Genomic DNA, 17,215 nt, shown 5'->3' with positions numbered 1-17,215 from the left:
CCGAGTACTGGTCATACTTTTTAAAGTCACTAAGGCTGTGTCTACACTAGCCCAAAACTTCAAAAAGGCCATGCAAATGAGTTTACTAATGAAGCACTTTTGTCTGCTGTTAGGAATAAGGGGCTTTCGAAGTTGCCATGGTCCTTTCAAAAAGGACCCCCGTCTGGACGAGCCGTGTGGCGGCGAGCCGCATCAATTTTGAAGTGCCGAGGCTGCCCGCATTCTAATGAGGCGCCGAATATGTATTAGTCATTGTCATTTGCATGGCCATTTTGAAGTTTTGGGCTAGTGTAGACACAGCCTAATAGTCCTACTTACAACAGCTTCATTCATAAATAAATAAAGCTCATCAGTGACAGCCTGTCAGTTTGTTCTATAATTCTTACGAATAATGCTGTAAAAATACACACTTATAATTAGGGCTTCAGAACAGTAGGGTCAAACCAATGTGGTTTTGTTAGTGGAACTGTACATTTATTCTTGGGGACAAGGAGAAGAAAGGAGTCTTTTGGCTGCCTATGATCATGAATAACTTTACACAAGTATTTCATTTCTTTGTAACCCACTTATTTTTAAATATCAGCAACAAAAGCCATTAATTTACCTTTGGAGACAAATCTCCCAGTGCCTGCAGTGAGGCCCTCCATGGCAGAGTTTCCAGCCCAGCCCCGTGCTCCCACCCTCTTCTGAGCTGCATGTGGGGAACAGCTCCCACAGCACGTTGTTTAAAATCGGCTCCAGTGCCAACAGTGGCATGTGCGCCGGGGCTGTCGACCCCTCTTCTAGTCTTTACTATCGTTTCAGCCAGTTTGCTGATACTGAAGTTAGACTTACAGGCCTGGAAGTCCCCGATCACCTCTGGAGCTTTTTTTGAAATCTGGCATTATGTTAGCTTTCCACCAGACACCAGGTATACCAGCCGCTTTCAGCGACAGCTCACAAACCAGCTAGTAGCTCCGCAATTCCACATTTGAATACCCACAGAACTCTTGGGTGATTACCATCAGGTCCTGGTGACTTACTACTTTTTAATTTACCCGTTGTTCCAAAACCTTCTCTAATGACACCTCAGTCTGGGACAGTTCCTCAGATTTGCCGCCTAAAAGAACAGCTCAAGTTTGGGAATCTCCCTCACGTCCTCAGTTGCGAAGACCAATGCAAAGAATTCATTTAGTTTCTCAGCAATGGTCCTATTGTCCTTGAGTGCTCCTTGAGCTTCTAGACTGTCTGGGGGCCTAGCTCGTTTAGGTGGCTTCCTGCTTCTCATGTGCTTAAGTTCCTTTTTGCTATTACTTTGTGAGTCTTTGCCTGGCTGTTCTTTAAATTCTCTTTTGGCCTTGCTAATTACATTTTTATACCTCACTTGCCAGAGTTAATGCTCCTTTCTCTTTTCCTTAGTAGGATTTAACCTCCACTTTTTAAGGGATGCTGCTTGCTGCTTCTTTTACTTTGTTGTTTAGCCGCAGTGTCGCTTTTTTGATTCTGTAACCAAAATATAGTATTTTGGCATTGGTAAACGTGGAGCTGATCTACTGAGATCGACGGATAACTGGGGTACTCCTAGCGTCAGCTAGAAGGTTTGTCCCAAGACAGAGTGAAGTGGAAGAGACTTGTAGGTGACCTATGCTCCGCTCAGAGTACAAGGGTTTAAGTCAAGTCAAATCTGAGACTATATGTGTGATAGTTATAATTATACAATACTTACTCAAATGTCTGAACTTCGCCACAAAATTGTTTAACATACAATTCTCTGTAAATTGTTTCATGTGAGTGGTGGAAGTATGCGAAAGCCATCACAAGTGTCCAGATGGTCAAGAAGACTTGAGAAATTCCTCTCCAAGTGCAAGAAACTTGGAGAGACCAGGCAGGAATTAACTGAGAACTGCCAAAACCTGGAGACAGGCAGAGAGCCCCAGAAGGTCAGAGAGCAAACAGGAGATAACTATGGGGAACACCCCCAAAGTAACACATCAGGGATTACAACATGACATGACAAAAACCCATGGACTCAAATGGGAATTTACCAGTATAAGAATGGGATGCTTTTGCCATGGGACTGTGGGTTCAGCCCTGCTACTGAAGCTCACGACTGGCAGAACCCAGCTCCTCACTCACGTTCAGTCAAACTAGCAGATGGACTTGAGCCACGTCAGGCTGGGAGGTACAAGAACATGGGCAGGATGTGTGGGTGTGAAGGCATATGTCGCTTTTCATACTGTGAGCGCAGCATGTTGCCTTCTCCCCTGAAGAAGTCCCCATCTGCTCCTTGGTGCATGACAGAGCACTTATTTGGGGCATACTTTAACTGAGCCTCTCTTACAGTGTCTTTAAAAAGTTCTCATGCAGCGTGCTGGGGATTTCACTTCTGGCACAGGACCTTAATGTCTATTTACCCAACTTCCCTCACTTGGGGAAGGTTCATGTGCTGAACTAGCAGCGTCCAGCTGAAATTTACCCAATTGCCCCAGCCCCCTGCAGCCAAGGCCCCCCACAGCCAGGTTACTCACATGGCGCAAGCCACGCCAGGGCTGCAGCCACCGCCGCATGAACCACACCAGGGCCGAAGCCACACCAGCGCTGGAGGCACCACAGCTACACGAGCTGCCCAGGGCACACCACAGCTGGAGCTGCTGCTGTCACGTGAGCTGCCCGGGGCCAGCGCTGCACTTGGCTGGATCCCCAGGAGCCGGAGGAGCCACCTCTACCTCTGCCCCATGCGCCTGTCCCACCACCCAGTGTGCTGTGTGCTCCGAGCGGCCAGAGGGGCACCCTGCGTGCAACTGTCCTAAGCCCCATTCACCACGCTCCACTGCCCCGTTCCTGTATGGGGCCCCGGGGGGCAAAACTCACTAAGTGGGGAGGGTTAGCGCCGTGGTGTGAGCGTTAGCCTCCTAAACACGCGGCCAAGAGCTCAGCCCTTGAGGGGGCCATTTAGGGATCTGGGACAAATGGAGAATAAAAAGGAGGGTGCTTAGCCCTGCCAAGAGGGCAGGGGACGGGACTCAGCGACCTCCCAAGGTCCCTTCCGGCTCTCTGAGATGTGTCTCCATAGTTCTAAGCGAAGGTGCCTGAGTAAGGGTGGTGCCAGAGCACTCCCTGGTGATGCTGACCGTCTAATCCCTCTCGTTGGCTACCTCCTCTTTTCCTCACTGTTCCATAGAGGCGCGCTCCCGCCGCTCCGAGGGGGGCTGGGTTGCCCATTGTTTATCTATCACTGGCACTTCTGCCTTCGCCCACTGCACCGCTCAGCGCAGCTCTATCTCCGGAGCAGGCCAGCGAGCACACGCAGGGCCAGGATCCGTGTCCTTGTCAGGAAAAGGGCTGCAGCAGAGGCTGGGTGGGGGATTCCCAACTATCCAACAGCAGTGGGGGATACTCAGGGTCTTGTCCCCCAGCACCCAGCTGGGGAGCCCATTGATGAGCATTGCGTCGGGCTGGGGAACGGCTCCTCCACAGGCAGGCCGCCCCAGTGAGCTCCCACCAGGATCCCAACGACCCCCGCTAACCAGCCTGCCACAGGGCAGCTGCGTATGTGAGTGCAGTGCCCTGGTGCCCACCCTGAGAGGCTGCTGCTGTCACTGCGGCCTGCCTGGCTCTCAGACCACTCCTCCACTAAGCCAAGTAGTAAAGGCAGGAGGGTCACATCAGGTTTCTGTGCTGTGCCCCAGGCTGCTCCATGCACAAAAGCGACTTCCTTGCTGTTCACAGCCCCATCCCTGCCCTCAATTGCACCACCCCCATGCTGCCTGGGGGGCAGTGGGCTGGCTCACACTGACAAATCACAGAGCTTGCAGAGAGCCAAGAAACGAGACCAGTAACGGCTGGTGACCATCTCCTGGGCTGAAGACACTGAGCTTCCTGGAGCACCCCTGTGACTAACAAACCTGGAGTGTTACTTTACCGGCACCTACAAATTGTTGTTCCAACCACGGTTTCGTGTTTGCATCACGGCTTGTCCAAAGGGGGCTAACGGAGCTGCCTATTTGCTGATTCTGCTTACATGGGTCACATGCCTGTGTCATTTGCGTATGGGGAGCTGTAAGCACTCACTGGCTCTGCACTGGTGTTTGAAATGTTTGCTCCGGGGAGGCCTCAGCAGGAAGCCGGGCAGCCAGCTGCGAAAGGACCACCAGCAAGCGAATGGCAGTACCCGAGTGACAGCACACCTCGGGCAATGCCATGGTGAGCTCCCTTGCGAAAGATCAGATGAGCTTGGGCGCACGGCTTGCTGCCTAAAAAGGCCTGAGTCAGGCACACTTGCCTGTGTGACAAACTCCAGCTTGGGATGTGCTTTGACACAGCAAGAACAATGGGACTCCCACCACAGGGCCAAGGGGATAAAGAGGGCCCTGGAGGCTCCTCCCTTTCGTTTTCCACCCAGCTTCTCCCCTCTGGAGGATCTCTGCTATGAACAGAGCTAGAAAGGACCTCCAGCAGATGTGCTCCACAGACTGAAACCACCGGTTTATTCCATCTCTGCTACAAGCCTGCACCAAGAACTTTGCGACTGGCGTGCGTAATCTGCTTCCTTTAAACAACTAACTCTTCCTCTGACTAACCCCTTAGACGCTAGGCTCTACAACCCTGGCACAGCGCACTTTTGGGGTAGGACCTGAGCTATACGTTGACCTGGGAATGCGCTTGGCCTTTGGGATCAGAAGAACCTGTTCACTTGGAGGGACTGGTTTTCATAACCTCTCTGTACAAGGAGTGGTGCTGGTGGTGGTACAGGAGAACGAGAGCGTCTCTGGGGAATTGCCTCAGACTTCTTCCTGGCCAGTGCAGCGAATAGATGCACTCCTTGTGATTGGGTTGGTGTTTCACAGCAGAGGACTTCCAGCCTTGGGCTGGCAGTAGCCCTGTGTCTGAGCACTTTGCCCTAAGCTGACATTCTCAGCAGTGCCCCAGAAACACTCCTGATCTCAAAGGGTCAAGGGAGCCCAAGAATCTCTGCTGCGAAGGGGGCTGTGCTTGCAGGGTGAAGTTCTGCCTCTGCACAGGGTCTGGCCCCACACCTCAGTGCCACTTCAGCCCCACTTTGGCAAACAGCCTCAAGACAACTCAGTGTCGGGCTGGGGAACAGCTCCTCCACAGACAGACCCACCCCAGTGGGTTCCCACTAGGATCCCAACGACCCCCGCTAACCAGCCTGCCTCAAGGCAGCTGAGCATGTGAGTGCAGTGCCCTGGCACCCACCCTGAGAGGCTGCTGCTGTCACCGCTGCCTGGCTGGGTCTCAGCCCACACCACCACTGTTATCCTGTCTGGCCACCCAGATGAAATCCACCCTGATCTAGCCTCCGGTGGCCCCTAAGGGAAGACAGGACGCTGGACTAGAGGAACCGCTGGTCTGACCCAGCGCGGTCGTTCTCATGTTCTCACCAGGACCCCAGAGGCTAGCAAGGAATAACAAGGGCGTCACAGTGCAGTCGGGGGTTAGGGTTTTATTCTGGTCCACAAGTTAAGTGTAACGGATCTGCGTTCCCATCACCTTCCAACCCGCAAGCTGAGCGTGGAGTTTTAAATAAATTAGAAGGCAAAGTTATTCTCGGAAGGGCAGGTCGGGCGTTCAGGCAGGCCGGGAGTGCAGACAGTCGAGTTCCCATGGGACGCTGGCCCTCAGGCTTCATTCTGAAGAAGGTCGGGGCGGACAAAGGGCAGCCCACAGGCCCAACATGGGCTACAGAACCTCTCACATCCTGGGCAGCCACCTCCACCTTCAGTGCACAGACTACAAGTCCCAGCATGCAGCGCTGCGCTCCAAGCAGCCAGGCTGGACTACTGCATGCTGGGACTTGCTGGGGGAGGACAGCTGCATCCTCCCCAGCTTACCCAAGCTTGGTGGTGGCCGGGGGCTGCAGGCTGCCTTTCTCCTGGCGATACATCACAGCCATCACTCGGCCGCAGGCTTCACCTGCCTGGCCGCCTCCAGCTGCGCCAGCGTCTCGTCCCACTGCACAAACTGCTTAGACAGAAGCAGCATCTGAAGGTGGCTGTTAAGGCAGACGGGTAGAACGCAGCAAAGCGCAGCCGCGACTGGCGCGGTCCCAGAGCGTGAACCCAGGAGACTCTCAGCAGCCAGGCTGAGCCCCACCTGCCGGCACTCACACCTGGTTTGTACAGAGCAGGCGAAGGCTCCGCGGACGCAACAGAGCAGCCTGGGCTCCGGCACCGCTGCCAGCGGGAGCAGCCATCCGAGGACAGCCCCAAGAGCCCAGTGAGCAGCTGCCCAGCCCCACCCCCAGCCCCCGATGCCCTGGAACTCCACTGCCCACTCCCCACCCCGCCACGCCACACGAAGGAGGCCCAGACCCTTCTGCCGGGCTCCCCACTTCCCACGCAGACGGAGCAGAGCCAGGAAGCGCTAGAGGTGCTCTGTGATCAGCAGCCAAGCAACCCCCCAGGCTGGCAGCCCCAGGGTGGATTAGCCCTGGGCTGGGGGCTCTCAGACTGGAGAGGGCCAATGTCCTCATTTCTGCACTGCTGCGCTGAGACCAGCGCTTGTGAGGAGCTCAGGACTCTCGGGTTCCAGCCAGCCGAGAGCTCCCACAGCTGCCCTCAGTGAAGGCAGAGGGGCTAGTCGGCCTCAGAGCCGTGCCAGCACTCGGGCACTGTCAGCCACACACCCAACAGAGGATGAGCCACAGGGGACAGCAGGACACGCAGGCAGCTCCCCCTTTCCCAAGCCGGGGGCCAGACCAGTCAGCTACCCCGGAGCCCTGAGCCTCGGCTCCACCTGCGTTCAGCCTGACCACCGCCCTGCAAGTCGCCAGCGCTGGGCCGGGCCATGGCCCTGGGTTCAAGGATACCATTTTATTGTAGTCTTCGAGGAGCACCCGCACGTCTTCAGTGACGGCTTCACACTGGTCCTGCAACGGGAGAAAGCGCTCAGTGAGCACAGCCAGGGGCACCCCAGCCTGGATACAGCACTCTGCAGCTCCACAGCCCTGCAGGGCACCGACCCACACAGCCCCGGGGGGAAGGTAACTACCCTAGGGAAACCAAGGCGGGGAAGAGCCTCAGTCCAGGGCAGAGCCTGGCTTAGCATTGGCTGTTTCCGGCCCTGACTGAGTGTTGCTGTGGGAAGTGCTTTGACAGTCACAGACACGGGCAATTAAATGAAGGGCAGGAAACACCAGCGCAAACGAAGTGCCCAGAGCACAGGAGCTGAAGTACAGGACAAGCAACGACAGCATCTGCACGAGCGCAGAGAGCGGAACGCCACCCCCTGCAGAGCGCGGAGCTGAGCAAAACCCACACCCACACCAACATTCTGCGCATCACCCAGACCGGTAACGGGCTGTCACAGCACCTGCCTTGTAACTCTGGCTGCATTAGAGCTGTGCTGCCGCAGCTCAAAGCCATGCCAGCCTACAAACATGAGGGTCTCATCCTGGCTTCCTCCCACCTAGTCAGTCCCTGCAGGGTGATCCCCTAGCTGCTCTTATGCGCCCAAGCCACCTTCCTCCCCACAAAATCAATTTCCCCAGATTCTTAACTATCAGACACCCAGGCTTTCCCCTCTGGTTCATCAGCCTGAAGGCGTGAAACCTGCCCCATGCTCACACCACTTTGGAGTCCTCAGCCAGCTCAGCTCCCCTGGGGGAGACGCACAAGGGTGCAATTTAAGAACCACATCTCAGGCTTTTGCAGCTCTCTTCTAGGCACTCATGAGACAGCTGACGTCACTCACCCCTCAGGAAAGCACTGGAACCCTCTCAGTCCCTCTCCCCGCTGGCATCCTGCAGCAGAAGAGCCCTTGGCCTGCTACCGACGTAACCTGCTGTCATGAATGAGTGGAGGGACGGGGCTAATCTCTTCCTGATGTAATTTGAGCCAATGGGAGTGGAGTGACTTTTTTGAACTGAGTGTAATTACAGTTTAAGGGGCGTTTTGTCAGCTGGAGAAGCAGAGAGGACGGAGGGAGGAGGAGGCATCCCAGGCAACTGAAATGAATTCCATAAATACCCTGGCCACATCAAAATCAGCTACAGAGATGTAAGTAAAAGGGAAATGTATAGTTAGATGCGATCAGGCTGTGAATATCAGAGGATGGCCAAGTTAGTCTGTATCTGCAAAAACAACAAGTCGTCCTGGGGCACCTTACAGACTAAGAGATATTTTAGAGCGTAAACTTTCATGGGCAAAGACCTGCTTCACCAGGTGCAACTGACAAAGCAGGTCTTTGTCCATGAAAGCTTGTGCTCCAAAATACCTGTTGGAGCTGGTTATGGTTATTTTGAATTTGGTTGGACTGGCTACCTCTGTTCATTTGTTGTCTTGTTTTGCTGCTCTCTGGTGGTGGGTTTTTTTTTTTTTTTAGTTGCTTTGACTTGATGTCTTCCCCCTGTAACTGTTAAGCCGAATCCCAAGGAAATATTTTCTCTGTGTACAACCCCATGATTTATTTTCTCGTGTTTTGTGAATAAACTCCTGTTTTTAAGTAATTGATCTGACACCTGTGTCCTGACAAGGGTCTGGGAATGTGTATGCCCTGGGCTAGAAGGCCAGCTACTAAATTATAGTTCTTTGGTCTAAGCTCTCTCTGGAGGGAGGGTTAAGAGCTTGGGGATATCCCCGTGGGAAGACATTCCAGGGGTGCCTTCCTGGGTTAAGGAGTTGTGCCTCTGCCTGTTTTGCCTTTGTTCCCCTGGACGCATGTAAGCAAAAGACATCTCCTCACCTCCCAATCACAGCTCTGCCATGCACCTCAAAGGAACCCACACAAGGCCTCAGGCCAACTACTGCCTCCATCACAGAGCGAAGGTCCACCTAACACACTGACTGGCTGGAGTACGTCCCAATACTTCCCAGGAGCTACTGCCAGCTTGATGGGATCCTGCAGCTACACGTGGCTGGGCTGTAAGGGGAGCTGAAGAGCTCATACATGTCAGCAGGTGTGGGGCAAGCAGGTACACGTGTGTGCAGTAATGGGGTTTATTTGGGCACTGCTGGAACAAGGCAGAGCCAGGCTCTCATGGGCGCCGCTAACTGGGCATTTCCTGGTTTGCAGCCATTTGAGATGTGCTCAGCTTGCTGTTCTGCAAGGGGGCAACATACCACCAAGCACCCTCAACTCTTCCAACCATCTCTTTTAGCCAAAGAAGTGCCTGGGCGGGTTAAACAAAAGGTCAGGTGTTGGCAGGAGCCAGTGGTCATTTAGGTGGCTATAGGTATCACATCTTGCAATCAGCATCCTAAGCCAGTTGTCCCTGCCTCCCCACTTCCCCCAGCCGGACCGCCCAGCCCTGCTTCGGCACACCTTCCTACCCAAGCTTCTAACCTGGTCAAGGTGCCCCCTCCTCCAAACCAGACTCCCCATCCATGGATACATCTCAGGAAGGCTTCATTCCCTCACCTTCAAACACGTCCACTGTCCTTACTACCCCTGCCTATGAGCCAGCTCATGTGCACTGCCTGGAGTTCTGGCAGAGCTGGGGGTGTCCAGCTGCAGGGCACTGCCATAGCAGTCAAGGCAAACTGGCAGAGCCGGGGATGCTATGCCACCTGGACTTCCAACACTCTTCCACCCACCTCCATTTATCCCTCTCGTACCTCCCCAAACCCATCTCCCTCTGTTTTGCTACTTCCCCACCCCCAGCTCTCCTTCTTCCCAAGATGTCACCTAACTTCTCCCCTCTGAGAAATTCCCTATGAAACAGTTACCCCCAAGATTCATGGACCACAGCAACCTCTAGCCACTGAGCCCCCAAACAACTTTTATCTGGTGCGGGGCAGGGGGATTTATGCTTTGTTACATTAATCCAAGGGCAAGTTCACAGCCATCAACAGGTGTGAGATTAGCTCCACTAAGTGCAATGTTGTTTGGGGGTGGGGGGACAACTGAGTGGCTGTACTTCAGGAACCTCTCCCTGGAATGTCTCTGGACATTGGTCAGCATCTATCCTGCACCTTCCTATGAACACCAAAATGCCAAACAGACATGGGAATAAGTGCGTCTATTTCGGAGGACTCAAAGATGAACCTTCGTACAGGCACAGAGACAACCTGAACAGTAAGTGTCACTGTCACATCATCATAAGATAGGACTGTCTTCCTCCTGCTGCACCCTTTATATCCAGCTCAGCCCCCCCGAATGCAGGTATTCTGGGACAGCTCCCTTTGAGTACTCTGCACAGCTCCTGTGCCACAGGACCCTGAGGGGGGCCTCCAGGTGCTGCTGTAACAATTGCTACAAAAGCTACACTGCCCTAGTGCCCACCCGCCCCAGACAGCACCAGGGCCTTACTGGGCTTGGCAAGGCACAGTCAGCAAATCACTGGCCCGAGGAGCCTAAAGCTGGAACAGAGACAAGCCCTGAGGCGGAGGAACAGTCCTGGGAGAAACAGACACAGGAGGCAGTAAAATGAGCACACTGGGTTAATAGGGCGAACGACCTGGGGAGTAAAACACTGGTGTGGGACTGAGGAGCTCTGGGCTCATTTCCCAGCTCCTCCCCAAACGCCCTGTGTGAAGCTGGGAAGGTCACTTCAGCACCCTGTGCCTCAGCTGCCCTCTAACAGAGAAATGTCACTCTAGTGACTCCAGCGCAGGCTTTAAAGAGAGTCGTGCCCCGAGGTGCTGTTGAGCAGAGATCTCGCCTGACTCACACCAAATTCCACCTCAGACCAACTGAAAACAAAATCATGAGCATAGGAGTATTCATGAACTCAGCTAGAGCGGCTCTGCGCAGCTCACTACCCTACCCGTGCCCAGTAATTACCCACGGTTAGCAAAAGGCCCTGTCCCAGCCCACTGAAGAGTAGCCATGAAGAGCTTCCACTCTACCTGCTGCTGTATGTGGATTTGAGCCAGCTGCTGCAGTTTGGCAGCATGGTCAGGAACAGCTGCAAAGCAGAGAACAAGCCCGTCACTGCTTCATTCTGACATCCAGGGAAATGCAATCACCAACAGGAAGAGACGATTGTCTCCGAGGGCATTTGAACCCTCTCCTTGGGCATTAGTTCAGTGCACGGGTTTGGCAGGTGAAGCACCTGCCAGCTCAGAATGGCTCAAAGACAAATTCCCCTGCCCACCACAGCCCTGCTGGCTACCGCCAAGCAAGCGAAGCGCTGACCACTTAGGTGTTTGTGCACATGCGATCAGAACCCACTTCCCACAGTCGCCCCTCTGCTGCTGCTGGGGGCCAAGCGATATGGGTCCCATGCTGAGGGTCAGATGCCCGTGAGGCTGGCATGAAGCATACAGCCACATCGCTGCGTGGGGATACTACTGAGGGAAGCGCAGGGGACTAGCCAGACCTTGCCACCCAAGGGGTGGGGCTATTCTGTCAAGAGGGAGCTACGGCCACAATGGAGACGTTTTGCTGAGCTTCTCCCGAGCAGATTTTAAGGATTCTGTAGAGTAAAATGTCTCTGCTGGTGTCTGATTTCCCCTGCAGTCACACTGGACCAGCTCCTCAGGAGAACTGAACAGTCTGGAAAGCACAGCACTGACATCCAGCCTCACGACACAGTGGCAGTAGGTAGCTCAGGTCACACATTCAAGGCCTTGTTGCTGAGGAGGACAGCCAGGCCATGCTGGGCATTTGTTCTGAATGCTGCTGCAAGGCCCCACCACCTCCAGCCTGCAAACTCTTCAGAGCTGGAACCTTTTGCAATGGTTTCCAGCTCTGGGAGGCAGCCAGCCAGCAGAGATCTCAAACCAGCGTTTCCGCGCTCTTCGCAGTGCGACGGGGAACAAAAGCCAGACCACCACACGGCAGCAGCTATGAAAAGGGAGGCTGCAGAGGAGCACGTGTTACCTTTGATGTGTGCACTGTCCAAGTAGGGCTGCAGGTCGTTCACCTGTTCCAGGAGGGCGGCCTGGGAAAGAATGAACTGCTCCTCTGGGTTGAAAGGCAGACAAGGAGAAGCGGAAGTGAAACACTGTTTCAGTTTTGCACAAATTGGAAAACAGAAGTGGGTTAAATGGCATGGCTCAGCTGCCCCTTCTCACACAGTGCTCAACCTTACCTGTGGCAGGAAGGCTTGCCCCCAAGGGTGCTGTGCATTACTATCACCCCTGTGAGCCACAGATGTCTGTGCCTTTCACAAACACCCTCGCCCCTTCCTGGGGCAGGTAGTCTCAGGTGTGGAAACAGGCTCTCAAAGCAGGTACACCGTACACACAGGGAAGAACCAGGAACCGATGCCAGGAGGTTCCTCACTATGCTAGCAATGGGCCAAGCACGTGCTTTCTGCTCTTCCTCGGCCGAAGGAGTTTTCGTGAGCACCACTAGAAGTCAATGCCACGGCTCTGATTCTCCCTCCCTCACACCAGTATGAATTTGGGGAGATGCCACTGGAGACAATGGTGTTACACATGCCTATAACAAGGAGACTCAGGTCCCTTGTGAGAGATCTGGAGGGAGCCAGAAGCTCAGGACAGGGATACTTAATACACACCACGGCAGCAATTCCATGTGCACCTGTCCCTCCTGCCAGCTTCTGACCAAAGCCGGGACAGACTCCGAGGGAGCCAATGTAATTCCTTAATCACTCAGGGGAAGCCTCTGGGAGCGCGAGAAGTGCCCCTAGTGCAGACACTGGCTCCACAGACCGAGTTCCATCCCCCATGAACCTGAAGCATTAGCCAGTTCACAGGGACAGACTAGAAGCCAAATGAGGCATTTGTGTCCTCAGCCCATGGCTGAGAGATGAAAAGAATTACATTCAACTAAGCTTCACCCCTTCCCCCACCTCCCATCTTGCCTTGGCAGCTCTGGGCGAATGAGCACGTCCACTCCATTTCAGCACATACCTGCCAAGATGAACTGCAGTTTCACGGCATCGGGAACAGCCATTCGATCAATGTACAGAGGATCCAGGTACTTGATTAAATCTTCAACTAAGATCAGAGGCAGGTTACAGGGGGGAAGAACAGAAGTGACAAATTCAACACCCGTTACGATTTCCTACTTACTACAAGATTGTGTCTAAAACTCAGCAGCTGCAGTATTTCTACAGTACCAGGGATGTACGCAGCATTTTACAGAACATTTGCATGATACGCTCTGCCTCTAAGAGCCTACAGATTTGAGCGGCCATCGCCAACACACGACAGATCAGACGAAAGAAGATGCAGAGGCATCCCCAGGAGGGGATCAGACAGGAATGACCTGTGACTCAACAGCACAAAGTCACTGCTGTACCAAGCTTTCGAGTTTCCCTGTTTGATCTTATTAAAATAGTGCACACATGGCCCAACACAACAGGCACCCACTATCTACACTAGGCCCCCAGACCTGCTAAATATCACAGGGACCAATTTTGAATTCAACTGCAGAATTTGGTTCCCCAAGGCTACGTCTTCACTACAGGGAAAAACCAACCCCGCCACGGTCCATCTTCTGGAGTTCGATTTAATGTGCCTAGTAGGGGTGTGCCTTATCAAACTTACGGAGCGCCTGAGTTCATACGCCTGCCCCCCCGCACACACACCTCCAATGACCTCCCTTATTGGTGATGGCACAGAAACCTAAAGTAAGGCACGTCGACTCTTGCTATATAATTAACGTAACTAGTACTGCCTACCTTAATTCAAGCTTCCACTATAGCGTAGACCTGCTATGAGGGAGGGAAGAGGATGCTCACTTTCTGTTGTGTCAGTCTACTGCCCCTGCCCTTTGAGCGTAGTTAACCCTCAACAGAACAGACTAATGGGGGTGAAGGGTGTCTGTTAAAACAAAGTCCACAAGATCCAGGGGTTTACTCTGAGAGCAGTGGCTCCTCCGGCTCTAAGCACAGAGGTTCGTCCTGGCTCTGAGCCACCTGTGCTTGGGGCAGAGAGTGAGGGCTCCTGAGGCTCCAATCCCAGCTGTGGCCACAGACCCCATAGCTGCAGCGATCCCAGCTGTGGGATCGTGGGGGAACCCAGCAGGAGCAGTGGTGGCTCTCCCAGCCGTGGCCTGGGACCCTGCAGCTGTGGCAATCCCAGCCATGGGTGGGGAGAAGACCTGGCAGCAGCTCTCCCAGCTGCAGCCAGGGACCAACCCCACGGCTTTGGCAATCCCAGCCGCAAAGGGCGAGGGGGATACAGGAGCGGCAGTGGCAGTCCTGGCCGCAGACAGGGACCCTGTAGCTGCAGCGGTCCCGTTTTCCATGGGGGGATGATAGTGGATGTCCATTATTACCGATGTACAATAAAATGGGGTCCACTATATCGAGGGTTTACTGTACCTTTCCTTTACACAGAAAGCAAGACTTACGTAAGCTGGCTGAGAGCATGTTAAAGTAGCCCCATTGTGTCCCCTCCAGGGACAGCATGTTGCTTGCAACAGCCCTCCTGTTACAGAAATCCCAAGGCTACCTGCAAGCAGAGGTGTCCTTAATACACCCAAGAGAGAGGAGTAAGCACCAATACGTACATATTGTACCTCACAGAGCATGTATCTCAGGGATGTTGAGAGGCCATCAAGTGCAGTCCCCTGCCCTCACAGCAGGACCAAGCACTATCCCTGGCCATTTTTTTTTTAATCTATTTGCCCCAGGCCCCAAAATGGCCTCCTCAAAGACTGAACTCACAACTCTGGGTTTAGCAGGCCAAGGCTCAAACCACTGAGCTATCCCTCTCCTCCTATGAAGTCAGAGTCCTGAAACTTCTACAGATGCACATACACTAAACACAGTGAAGATGCATTCTCTCTGCTGCTAACACCAGGCCCAATAGGCTGCAGCTCTGAGGGGGATCTGATCAGAGTACAGTACACACAGTCCAAGGAAATGAATAAAACTTAAACCATAGATTTCAGATCTCTAGAAACAAAAACAGAAACCAGTGTTGATTCCTTACTTCCACCCACTGCTGTCCTGAGATCCAGCTTCCCTACTCACACCTTTGCATCCCATGGAGCTAATTAAGAAGGTTGTTTTTAAATGCCAAAACACAACTCAAGCGGATGTCAGACAGGCCACCCAACTAGACCAAGTAGAATACAACAGGGATCTGGGGGTAAAACAGCACTAAGCACAAATGCTGGAGAAGTACTTACTTTTCTTATACAAAATTTTAATCCTCTCTCTTTTGCTTGCAATGTTCCCCAAAGCCACCTGAACTTTCAGCAAGCCATCTGCCACCTGGAAGGAAAAGGGGTGGTATTATAAACCCAACAGAGTGATTAAGCAACAAGTTTAACTATGATTCCACATCTAAATGGTCAGGAACAGACCAACGGGGGGAACAGATAAAATGTCTATTTAAAAGAGTTGCAGTTACTTACATTCACACACCGCACATTTCAACCAGCTGCCTGAAAGGCTGTAGGCTGTTACCACAGGCTGCTAACAGAGCCCACAGATTCACAGAGTAAGAGAACCAGAAAGGACCTCGGGATTATCAAGTCCAGCCCCCTGCACCCAGGACAGGGCCGAGCACCATCGAAACCAGGAGTGTGCGGAGTGGGCTCCCTCGGGGCGCGTGAAGTTTTGCAAGGTGGGAGGACGCAGGTGCTGACATGTGACTGGTTTTACGTCCCTCGACGCGCACTGACACGGGGACGGATAAAGCTTTTCCATCGCGCAGACCCACTTTGTCTAACGCGCCAAGAAGGGTGCGGGGGGGGGGGGGGGGGGTTCAGGTGAACGCGACTGAAGCGCCCGCGGGTTCGGGTTTCGTTACACCAGCGGCCCGGCCCCGCTAATGGCGGGAGTGAGAAGTGGGGCCCCGACGAAAAGTGAAAGTCGCCGAGGCTGGAGACCCCGCAACCGCCCCGACACCCGGCCCCGCGCTCCACCCCCCGCGGAGGAAGGTCCCCGGCGTCCAGCCCAACCCCCCGGCTGCCGCTGGCGCCCGCTGCCCCCGTGCTGCGCTCAGAGCCGGGGAGCCCGAGGCGGCTGCACTGCAGAAGTCACTGGGGGAGCCCGCCAAGGGCGCGGGGGCCAAGGGCACCGCGCGCCGCCCCCCCCCCCGCACGCATCCGCCCAGAGGGGGGAGCCCCGCCCCGGCAGCGGCCCCGCCCCCCGGGCCGGCCCCTCGCGGGGGGAGCTCGCGCAGGGCCCCGCACCTTGCGCTGCCCGCGGGCCGGCCCCGCCCCGAACACCCGCCGCTCCAGCGCCTCCAGCCGGCCCTGCAGCTCCGCCACCGCCGCCATCTTGGCCGCACCGGGCGGCCGGAAGCGGGGGGCGGGACTTCCCCGCCGGAGGGGCCAATCGAGCGTGAGAGGAGGAGCACCAAGGACCCGGAAGCGATCCCTGGAAAACGTTGCGGCGTTACCATGGAGACCGGGCGTGCCGCGCAGACCGGGCCCGGCGGGAGCTGCCGCGCTGCGGGGAAGGGACACGCGCTGCCCGCCGTGCCGGGCGGGAGGGCCCAGAGGCGGAGCGGCGCTGGCCGGGCTGGGCTGCGGGTCACCCCCCTCCTCGCCCGCAGCAGGGAGGACGCGGAGCGCGTGGGCGAGGGAGCGACCTGCCCTGGGCCCGCGCCCCCGGGCTGCCCGCGTGGGGCCCGAGATGCTCCGCTGTGCGCGGGAGACGCTGCGCGGCCGGCGGCGGGTGAAGAGTCTCCGGGGCTCTCGGGGTGGAGGCGGCTCCGAGAACCGAGATCCTCCCGCGCAGCACCGGGACAACCGGGGACTCCCCGGAGATCCGGGTCTCCCGCGCTGCGGCTCGGCCCGTGCTGGGCGCCTTTGTGCCGCCGGCTCCGCACAGCCGCTCCTGCGCCCACTGCGGGTGTGGACCCGTCTCCGGCGTGCGGCGCAGCGGCCCCGCACTGCAGAACTGCCGCTTTCCCAACCTCACCCGTGGTGCTCCCTGTCTGCCTGCGCTTGTGCCGCGGGCGCGGGGTCGCAGCCGACTCCGCTCCGGCTGCTCCGCCCCGGGGATCGATTCCCGCGCCGCCTGCCAAGGGGCCTTCCTGCCGCGCGGAGTGATAATTACACCGCATCGCAGATGGGCTGATTCCCGCCCAGACCCTGATCCTGCGGCCTGAACTGTGCCCGGCAGCGGGACAGGGATGGCGCTCGGAGGTGTCACGGGCGATGACACATCGAGGCCTGGAGAAGGGCTGGAAGTGCGGCTTAAGGGAAGCGGTACTGGGCTTCAGGCAGTCAACGTGGTGGTGTCAATCACCTGGTGTTATATTACCGGTTTGACAGGTAGATAAGCTGGGGCCCAGGCAGGCTGCTGAAAATCACACAGCAAGTGAGGGGCAAATGTAAGCACAGGATCTGGGAATCCAGCCTGCTGGGCCCTTGCACTGACCACTTAACTATGCTGCAA

General features: G+C 55.4%; 1 protein-coding gene across 1 annotated transcript; it reads right to left on the bottom strand.

The window, feature by feature from the left end:
- Positions 1-5,409: 5,409 nt before the first annotated feature.
- Positions 5,410-16,125, bottom strand: DCTN3 (dynactin subunit 3). The gene is made up of 7 exons (XM_074995864.1): positions 16,003-16,125; positions 14,992-15,076; positions 12,762-12,848; positions 11,764-11,847; positions 10,788-10,846; positions 6,809-6,868; positions 5,410-5,982 (listed from the first exon to the last, which is right to left on the bottom strand). The coding sequence occupies exons 1-7, from the start codon at positions 16,087-16,089 to the stop codon at positions 5,893-5,895; spliced, it is 552 nt and encodes a 183-aa protein (XP_074851965.1). The 5' UTR covers positions 16,090-16,125; the 3' UTR covers positions 5,410-5,892.
- Between the last annotated feature and the right edge of the window lie 1,090 nt (positions 16,126-17,215).

This window comes from Carettochelys insculpta, chromosome 5 (assembly GCF_033958435.1).
Source record: "Carettochelys insculpta isolate YL-2023 chromosome 5, ASM3395843v1, whole genome shotgun sequence".
Classification (NCBI taxonomy): domain Eukaryota; kingdom Metazoa; phylum Chordata; order Testudines; family Carettochelyidae; genus Carettochelys; species Carettochelys insculpta.
This window is presented reverse-complemented; position numbering and strand designations above follow the sequence as displayed.

Excerpts from the sequence above, each read along its gene's own strand:
- DCTN3 (XM_074995864.1), bottom strand. The coding sequence starts at position 16,089 with ATGGCGGCGGTGGCGGAGCTGCAGGGCCGGCTGGAGGCGCTGGAGCGG. Across the intron at positions 12,849-14,991 it reads TAAAATTTTGTATAAGAAAA|TTGAAGATTTAATCAAGTAC; the intron begins GTAAGTACTTCT and ends CTCTGATCTTAG. Across the intron at positions 11,848-12,761 it reads ACTGCAGTTCATCTTGGCAG|AGGAGCAGTTCATTCTTTCC; the intron begins GTATGTGCTGAA and ends CTTTCAACCCAG.